We start from the raw sequence: 10,435 nt of genomic DNA, 5'->3' as shown, positions 1-10,435 counted from the left end.
AAGTAAAAGATAAGTATGAGTTTATCTCTGATGTTTCTATGTGACTTTTTGACTAATTTTCAGAAAACTGGCAGCCATTTTTAAAAAATATTTTTCTATTGTTTGATTAAAAAACAAACAAACTCTTTGTAAGATTTTATCTTGAATATTAAAATGTGAATGTTATACAATTTTTTATTAATTTGTCACTTGACATTAAATTATTTTTCTTTTAAATTTTACAATTAATAAAATATATTTCATAAAAATAATATTTATTAGTAGGTATAAATATATATTAAAACAGTATGAAAAATGTTTACAAATATCTTCACTTGCAACGTGTGACTGGCTACACATCAGTTTTGTCTGTGTTTAAACGAGAAATGCATTCAGATCATTTTATGAAGTAAGTGTATATTTATGCTACATTATCGTGTTATTAGGATATTTAAACACACTAAATATTAGTTTTTATTTTATTTGACTGAGATAAGTAAGCTTTGTGAGAAGAAAAAAAATGATTATATATAAAAATAGAAAATTTGTGAACACTTCAGTTCATTACTTATATAATGTAACATATTCAAATAGTTGTTTGAATATACTAACCCTTTAGCGCCCACCAGGGCTTAAAATTTTCAAAAAATTCCAAAAACTTCAAAAAGCAATTGTTTTTTGATCTAGATTATGAATTAAAAAATAAAATTTTAAAATTTCACTAGCAAACCCAATTATGTCATTGTAGCATATCTGCTACAATGGGAATACGAGGAAAAAAATAACAAAAGTTTTCTTAAAAAAAAGATTTTGTATTTAAGTATATAAAGAAATAAAGAAATTTGAAAATTGAAACTTTGCTATTGATTTCATTTTACAAATTCTGTTCTTATTAAATAAAACACAATATATCTTATAAGACAGTTAACAACCATTTATACTATAAATATAAACAAATTTTAAATGCCATTAATGGTAGTCATGATAACAATTTTTGTCCTTATTTAAGCATAACCAAACATTGCACTTTTTGCAACGAATATAAGAAAAACCAGTTTTGCATTTCTTACACCGCTGCCGTTTGTCACTATAAGTTGGTAAGTGGTCAAATCCATCCAGACGGATATCTTTTGTAGGATTACTCTGAACAGCAGCAGCTCTTTTGGTTGGTATAGGTATTACATCAAGAGATGCTCTTCCAGCTTTTCTTTTTACAACAGTTACCAAGCTAGAAGCTACTGCAGCTTGAAAATTTTTTAGAGGCATGAATTTCTTACTGGGGCAAATAATTTTTAAGTCCCGACGATACAAAAACCAGGCATTTGATAATGCAATAAGAAGGGTATGTGCCCATACATATATATACCATCTATGGCATTTTAAATTTGGTTTGTAGAATGAGCACATCATATCCAGTTTGTCAACTCCACCCATATTTTTATTATAAAACTGGACTATATATGGTTGTTTTACCATAATATGTTTGCAGGTTTTTCTATCATAACGCCTTACTGAGTTGATTGGTTCAATACTAGCAAAAGACGAAATTAAAGTAACTACCTTGTTATCTATCCAAGAGACAGCTATGTTATTAGATTTGATGTCAGTACGATAGTCAAACGATCCACGCCCTTGATTTTTTATTTCTTTTTCAGAAGTGAATGGGCATTTGTTAAGGCGCTTAAGGCGAGCTGTTCCAACATACCATATTCTACGCTTTTTTAGCTCATCTAGCAAAGGCAATGAAGAAAAGTAATTGTCAGCAAATATTTTAAAATTATGATTTTCTGGCAAAGTTGAGGTCATTTTAATTACAACAGATGCCCCGACACCATGAGGAGAAACTTCATCTTTCTTTTTTATTTCTTTTCCTTGATATAAATCAAAGTCATACAAATACCCACTGACACCACATCTAGCCCAAAGTCTGAACCCCCATTTATTGGGTTTTTTTGGAAGGTATTGCTTCAAAAATGACCTTCCTTTGAAGGGAACCATTATCTCATCAACTGATTGATTTTCCTCAGGAGAAACTTTTAAGAAATTTTCTCGCAGTTTTTCCAACCAAGGTCTTAATTTCCAAGCCCGATCATTTTTCTTTACTTCATCTGTTACGTTTAGATTGTCAACAAAGTGTAAATAGCGGAGGATAGAAAGAAATCTATTCCTTGATAATATTGAACTTACTCCATCATAATTCATAAAGGTTTCCCAATAAGATCTCACAGATGGTAGTTTTACAAGACCCATACGAAAAAAAACACCAATAAAAAACTCTATTTCATTCGATGTGACAGAAATATTTGTACCTGATGACTGGCAACTATATAAACTAGATTGTTCAGCAATAATGTCTATAAGATTGTCATCAACAAACATTTTAAAATATTCGTATGGAGTAGTAGTTTCGTCCGGAATAGGTTCAATAGGTACCTCTTGAAAAGCAATATCACCAATCAAATCATTATCTAGTGTAACCTTTTTCCAAAATGGTAAACTTGCTTTTTTTTGTTTTTTGTTGTTGACTATTTTGGATTTTTTTGGGAGTGGGGCTGAAGAGTTGGAATAGAGCATATCATCACGTGTACTACTTTCCTGGGTAAGAGACTCCGATATTGGAAAAATAATGTTGTCATTGTTGTCATCATGCACAACCTTAGTATTGCTTACAACTGCAGTTGAAACATCAGCTTCAAATTCAGAGTCTGACTCACTAAGATCCTCAAAATCACTTTCACCATCAAGAATAAATGCGAGAGCATCTTCAATATTTAATTTTTTATTTTTATTCATCTAAAGAAGAACAATATATGTGCATATATATATATATATCATATACATATATACATATATATATGTATATGTATATATATATATATATATATATATATATATATATATATATATATATATATATATATATATATATATATATATATATATATATATATATATATATATATTGGTAACAATGTATACTTAAAAAGTCCATAGTAGCATATATGATACATATAAATTCAAATAGCATTTTGTGGTAGTTTCAAAAAGAGAAAACTCTCTTAAATACTTCTAAAACTTACATGTATTATTAATTTACAATAAAATAAACAAATAAGCTTCAATATTCATAAAAAAAAAGGTAAAAACTTACTTTGAAAATACCTTGCCTGACAACAATCACCCGATTTTTAAAAGGACGATTTTGATGTGTTTTTATGCCTTGATTATCCAATTATATTAACCTTGCTAAATCGGACCAACAAAAATATGTTGTAAATATGCTACAAAAGGTGTTTTTGAGATCACTGTGTTGACAGGGTGGCCATAAAAGGTTTCTGAAGTTATGTAGCAGATCTGCTACACGGGGCGCTAAAGGGCTAATTATAATCCCTAAAAGACTTTTTTTGTAGCAGTTTATATATTATATTCACAGTAGTACCAGTCTTTACATTCCTTCAATAATAAAATTGTTGTAATCAATAATAAACTTTTTTATCAAGTTAATAAGAACGTAATAATAAATTGATAAATTTATTATTACGTTATCTAAGTAAAGCCATGATCCAAGCAAGGATGTGGAGTCCCAAAAGGACTCTGAATTGTATGACACAAAAAGATAATTTCAAGTATTGTGAATTTCAAAATAGGTATCACAGATGTAATGACTTGCAAGGTTGCTCAGTTTTATGGCTTTTTATTAAGAAATTTGTGCTGGCAAACATCAAAAAGGATTTACAAGCATCAAATTTTTTGGTTTCATTTTATTTCTGAAAATCCTTTTGCATTTTAATTATATCTCAATTTAAATAATTTGAACAAATTATATTTGTTCAATTAATAATTATAATTGTTTAGACTTGGATTTTATTCATATCATTTAAAGATATTTTCATATAACCTTTATAAAAACAATAAGATATTCAAAATATGAAAATAATTTATTTCTATTAGTTTTTATAAATATTACCTGTTATAAAAATATCAATAAGATGACACCTTTCTTAATGTTATACTTTTGATTTTTTTTAATAAATTAAAGTGTAGATGTGTATAGTAGTTCTATTGGTTTAAGGTTATTTTATTATAGTTTATAGTTATATTGATTTAAGGTTAAGTTATTATATTGGTTTAAGATTAACTTAAGGTTAGCTATTTAAACCACAACAAATCTAAGGCTAGGCTGTTCAACAAACTATGCAAACTACAGTGTGCGTAGATTTATGAAATAGAATTTACAAATTGAATGAAAATAGAGCATGTATGATAAATTGTTAGGGTAGTAGTAATTTTTAATTTTTGTTTTTTAGGTATTGGCAGGCTGTACTTGACAACCTACTTTCCTGCAACGAAATCAAAAGAACCTTCAACTAAAAACCAATTTTAAAAATTTTCATAGCAGCATTTTTTAAGAAGAATTTTCCCTTTATTTTATTTAGCAATCACATAACTTATATTTCATAATTTCTTTAAGTTATTTTTGGAGATGTTTAATTTTAATGTTTTACAAAATTTTAGTTTAAAAAATAATATTTACATATTGATTTTTAGTTTTTTAATAATTAATTTTTATTCAGAAGAACAATTATAACTGTAGTGTTCAAATTTTGTGATATTTTTACTGTAAATGTCAATTCGATATTATGTTATCGATGTGAAAGTATAATATCAAGATATAATTAAAAAAATGGTAGGACAAGGTACATAAACATACACTTTGTCATTTTATAAGTAAAATTCATATTTAGCGCAAAATGTTTGTACCAATAGAAACCACTCGCAAAATTTTTTAATTTTGATTGGCCTATTAAAATTTTACCTTTATTTTCACATGGTTTCTACTTACTATAACTGTAACTTCTTACTTACTATAACTGTAAGTGTGAAAACACGCGCAAACTGGCGATAGGGAGATTTTTGAACAAAAATTAACGCCGTGGTAACGTTGAATAAACGTTGTTTCATAAATAGCTTAAATACGTTGAAAAAGTAGCCTATGTCTAAAGTTGATAAACCTTAAAATTTGCAACGTTTTTGCAGTGATTATTTGCGTATTTTTATTCAACGTTTAATAAACGCGATTTTTGAGAAGATAATGTACGTTGAAATTTATACGTTTATTCAACGTTGAAAATTGGACGTTTAAAAAGCGGTTTACTTTTAACGTTGATAAAGTATAAATTTTGAATCGTCTTTAAAGTGGCTTTTTGCGTAAGTTGATTCCACGTTGAATAAACGCAACTTACGCAAACTTACGTTGAAATTGTAACGAAATTTCGTTACAATTTCAACGCTTATTCAACGTTTCAATTTACCGCGATTTAGTATACAAAAACAAAAATTGATTCAACGTTGAAAACACGTTGTTTTTGTGACTGTAACGCTTTTTCTACGCTGCGACCGGTTTTCAACGTTGATTCAACGCTGACATGTTTGCTGGGAAAGAATTTATTTTTTATTATTGAGAATAATAACAATAAAAAGAAGTTTTCATTTATTAAATATATCGGATAATATTTATTTCAATATTGTTTTGTATATATTATATATAAATAGCTGACCCAACCCGTAAAAATATTGCACAGTGGGGCAGGTGGTGGAAAAAAGTTCAGCTTTTATAAAATGAATATATTTTTGTATAATTAGGGGTCGTTTATAAAGAATGTACACCAAAAATTTTGAAACTTGACCCTCCCTCCTCCCCCCAACCTTCTCCTGAAATTATGAAGTTTGACCCCCCTCCCTGTTGCCACGCGTACTTTCAAGTCCTCTTATAAGATTGAAAACTAAGCCTAAAACCCAGTGCCGATGGTAGGCTACCCATACCTTTTAATTGAGAGGGGGCTTCGAAATCATTAGCTACGGCACTGCTAAACCCTGTTTTGCCTAGAGAGGTTGCCTGAAATACGCCTTAATCAGGTCTGCTGTAGACGGGGTGGCACGTGTGTGCATTCGAGGTGTGTCGAATGTGTAACAGAGGTTTATCGGAGCTAGAGGTTTAAGCTAACGCTTTAAAACCACAATTTATAAGCAAATTTTGATAAATATTTTAGTTTAATTTTTAATACCAAAAAAAAGTTGTTTTGAATAAAAACTCTCAAGTTCGATAGAATAAGCTGCGTTTTCACATTTTATCTTCGTTCTAACTCGTTCAATCGAATGTAATCCAACCTATGGAAGCAGGAGTCGATAACAGGAGCAATGTAACTTTTTTTTTTCTCACTTATTTAGCCGTACAAATATTTACAAGTTCAGTGTTTAATAATATAAATAAAAATGACAAGGACGAGAAGAAGACAGGTTTGCCTTGTCACCATGTCTCATGTTTTTTCTAGACATTTATATAAATACGTTAAACTAAAATTAAATATTAAAAATAAGAGAAACAAGAAAAAATGTTTCAAGTTAATATTTAAGTTTAATATCATTACTAATTATCTTATTCCATACAATAGGTCCTCTTATAGTTATTGAGAACTTGGTGGACTCATATATAGTTTTGGTTTGAACAATGTTGTTACTTGAATGTTTAGTCATGCATTTGTGTTGAATTTTATTATATAATGGTTTGAAGATATTTTGTTTTGTATTATTATTAGTTTTATGCATAAAAAATAGCAGATGATATATGTTTATTTGGTACAAATTGAATACTTTTAGATTGTTGAGCAATGATCTAGAATGTTAGAGGTGGTGTGTATTTGATAATGATCTAATTTGCTAAACAGCTTTTTTGTCTTTGTTTTATTGCTGCAGCACCAAGCAATGTTTGCATAATTAAGATAGGAATGAATAAATGAGTAATATATGTATCTTAAACATGATTTATCTAAGTATGGTTTTACTTCATAGAGTAATCCGATATTTAAAGAAACTTTATTTTAATATAATTCCTCTAGAATTACACCTAGAAATTTCATTAAACATTCTCTTTTTACGATGTATTCTCCAATAAAAATTTTTAGAAGTGCAAGAAGGATTTTATATTTTTTATGGACGCGATGAAAAATAGTATACTTAGTTTTAGTTAAATTAAAACAAAGTTTATTCATATTTAACCATTCAGTTAGTTTTAAAAGTTCAACGTTGACCGTTTTAAATAATATTGTTATATCACAATAAGAATAAAATAAATTTGTGTCATCAACAAATAAGATATAATCTAGAATATTAGAAGCTTTGCTTAAATAATTAATATAGATTAAAAATGAAAGTGGTCCTAATATAGATCCTTGAGGAGCGCTGCAAGTAATTGTCTTATTGATAGTTTTTTAATTGCCGAATGAAATATATTTTCTATTAGATAAGTAGCTTTTGAACCATGCTATGTTTAACTTTTTCATTCAGTAATTTTCTAATTTTTTAGTTAAAATACTATAATCAACAGTGTCGAATGCCTTCCCAGCAAATATGTCAGCATTGAATCAACGTTGAAAACCGGTCGCAGCGTAGAAAAAGCGTCACAGTCACAAAAACAACGTGTTTTCAACGTTGAATTAATGTTTGTTTTTGTATACTAAATCGCGGTTAATTGAAACGTTGAATAACCGTTGAAATTGCAACGAAATTTAGCTTTTCAAAAAAAAACGTTTATTCAACGTAGAATCAACTTACGCAAAGACCCAATTTTAAAGACGATTCAAAATTTATACTTTATCAACGTTAAAAATAAACCGCTTTTTAAACGTCACATTTTCAACGTTAATAAGCGTATAATTTTCAACGTATCTTCTAAAAAAATCGCGTTAATTCAACGTATCTTCTCAAAAAATCGCGTTAATTCAACGTTGAATAAAAGTACGCAAACAATCACTGTAAGAACGTCGCAAAGTTTATGGTTTATAAACGTAAGACATCAGCTGCTTTTTCAACGTATTTAAGCTATTTATGATACAACGTTTATTCAACGTTACATATACCAATGTTGAAAATGTGGTAATTAAAAAACTTTAAAAAAGTGTAACTTTGCCAAAGTTAATAAAACGTTGTTGTGACAACGTTGAGGAAGTGGCACATTAAAAATTATTGTCTCATTAACTAGCCATTACAAAAATAGTTCGCCGCAAAGAAAAGGCAACGAAAACTTAATAGAATGCATTGCAGATGGTATAAAAAATATTTTAATAAAGTTATGTTTTATAACTTACTTTTATTGCGACTAATTTAAAACTTTTAGAATTTGTATCAATTTGTATATAATATACATAAATATCAGGGTATATTCAGTTTGTTCAGATTATTTTTGCTCATGTTTTATTAATTTTAAGTTGACCATTTTAATAAATTACAAAGCTGTTTTATATATATTACTTTTAAGTTAGAATTGGCATTTGATTTTAATAACATTCAAATGTATAAAGTAATATCAAAATTCATAAAACATAATAAGTCAGACTAAATTTAGTCTGTTAACAGACTAAATTTTTGTTTATTTGAAAAATTTTATACACCTTACCTTAATTATCAAGCAAACACTTCAGTATAAAATCTTCGACCAATAATGAAAATATGCATTATTTTTTATTTTCTTTGTATAAAAACACGTTTGGATAAGTAACTTTATTTCCATTTTTTTCGTAATAATTTGATTTTAGGTGTAAGATTATTTAGTAAAGTTCTGGTGGATCAAAGATATGGTTTTAACTGGTTTCCATCTTATAAACGAAGTACACATTATATGATTTAAATTGATGGCTTATGGTTACTCCTATTGAAGTAAATTATATTAAGTTAATTTATCTATGGAATTGTAACTATTTTAAGTTGTAAAATTTGACTTTTATAAAATATATATATATATATATATATATATATACAGTTACAGACAAAATTAATTAACATTGTTGATAAATTCAAAGCTCAAACAATAAAAACGAAATTATTTACATCGGAATCTACATAACTGCAAAAATTTTTTTTTTTTAAATTTGATTGTGAAGAAGAAAAAAACTATTTATAATTTTTTTAAACTCATTATAAAAGTAACTCTATTAAATGAAATGAGCTATCTTACATTTTTTCTGTCCAAAGTTAATATGACTAAAGTTATAAACATCAACAGTTTTTCATTATAAAATTTAATGTTTTGTCAATAAGTTTTATTACAAATGCAAGAATATCATGTCTGATTTTCATTTCACTAGTTTGTTGCGCCACCGTTTGCTTTTACGACTGCTTGTAAACCTCTTGGCATGCTTTTTACAAGCTTTGATGTGAGGTCAGCACCAATTGAATTCCAAATTTCACTAAGAGCCTCATAATATTATTTTATATATGTTTGTTTTGAAGGAGTTATTTTAGATTTTAAAAGTGCACATATATTTTCAAAGGGCTAAAGTCAAGTGGCGGCCATTTAAGGATGGTAGCTTTACTTTTTTTTGAGGAACTAATATGCCACTTTGCATGTGTGTTTAGGATCGTTGTCATGTTGAAAATAAATTTGCGATCAATTCTTTAACAATTTTGCATGAATTTTTTCAAAGCCACTTAACATACAACTTTCCTGTCATTATACATTTAACATTCACCAGTCTTCCTACACCATTTGAATCAAAACATCTCCAAGCCATAGGCGAGCCACCTCCATGCTTTACTGTTTTTGTTTTGATTTCTATCTAAGAGTGCATCAGAAAATCTGCGCCGAACTCTTTGTCGTTTTTTAAAGCCAAATATATAAAGTTTAATATCATCAGACAATAACACTAAGTTCCAAAATGCCTCACTCTTGTTAATGTGCAGTTTTGCAAATGCTAAAAGTTTGTTTTTGTTTTTACGACTAATGAGGGGTTTCCCTTTTCTGAAAAAGGTTCATTTAAACCACTTAAATTATTGAACCACTTAAATTAAGTCTTCACTGTACAGTTCGACAGGAAACATTTAGATTAAGATATTCAACAATCTGTCTTGAGGTTATTGTTGAATTTTTTTTTCTATCAGTACAACAGTACAATTAGGATGTCGGTTCTTGTTGAAGTCTTAAGGGGCGATCAAGTCTTTTCTGATTTTCAGCAGAACCAGTTGTTTCATATTTTATACACATCTTCCTAACACCACTTACTGGTTTTTGATACTTTTCATCACATTGTAAGTTAGGCTCTTTTTTCGATCACAAGTGACCCGAGGTCTGATGTCCAATGAATAATTTTGATGATAAACCATTATTATTGTTAGTTTTACTTTGTCATACATTTCACATATATTTTAAAATGCTTATTGTTAATAACTTTAACAAACTACTTTTGATATTAATCCTTTTTAGTAAATAGTTAATAACAAAAATTATATTTCCTAATTAAAATGTAGATGTTTCCTACTTTTGTCACATTTATTTTAGACAGAAAAACTGTAAGTTAGCAAATTTCATTTAATAGAGTTACTTTTACAATGAGTTAAAAAGAGTAACAAATATTTTTTTTTCTCTTTGGAATCAAATATAAAAAAAAACGTAAAACTTTTGCAG

The 10,435-nt window shown here is 28.0% G+C and overlaps 1 protein-coding gene across 1 annotated transcript; it reads right to left on the bottom strand.

Moving 5' to 3' along the window:
* Positions 1–948: 948 nt before the first annotated feature.
* LOC124806869 (piggyBac transposable element-derived protein 3-like) lies at positions 949–3,164 on the bottom strand. The gene is made up of 2 exons (XM_065811893.1): positions 3,131–3,164; positions 949–2,772 (listed from the first exon to the last, which is right to left on the bottom strand). The coding sequence occupies exon 2, from the start codon at positions 2,770–2,772 to the stop codon at positions 949–951; it is 1,824 nt and encodes a 607-aa protein (XP_065667965.1). The 5' UTR covers positions 3,131–3,164.
* Between the last annotated feature and the right edge of the window lie 7,271 nt (positions 3,165–10,435).

Source organism: Hydra vulgaris, chromosome 12, assembly GCF_038396675.1.
Source record: "Hydra vulgaris chromosome 12, alternate assembly HydraT2T_AEP".
NCBI classification, from domain to species: domain Eukaryota; kingdom Metazoa; phylum Cnidaria; class Hydrozoa; order Anthoathecata; family Hydridae; genus Hydra; species Hydra vulgaris.
This window is presented reverse-complemented; position numbering and strand designations above follow the sequence as displayed.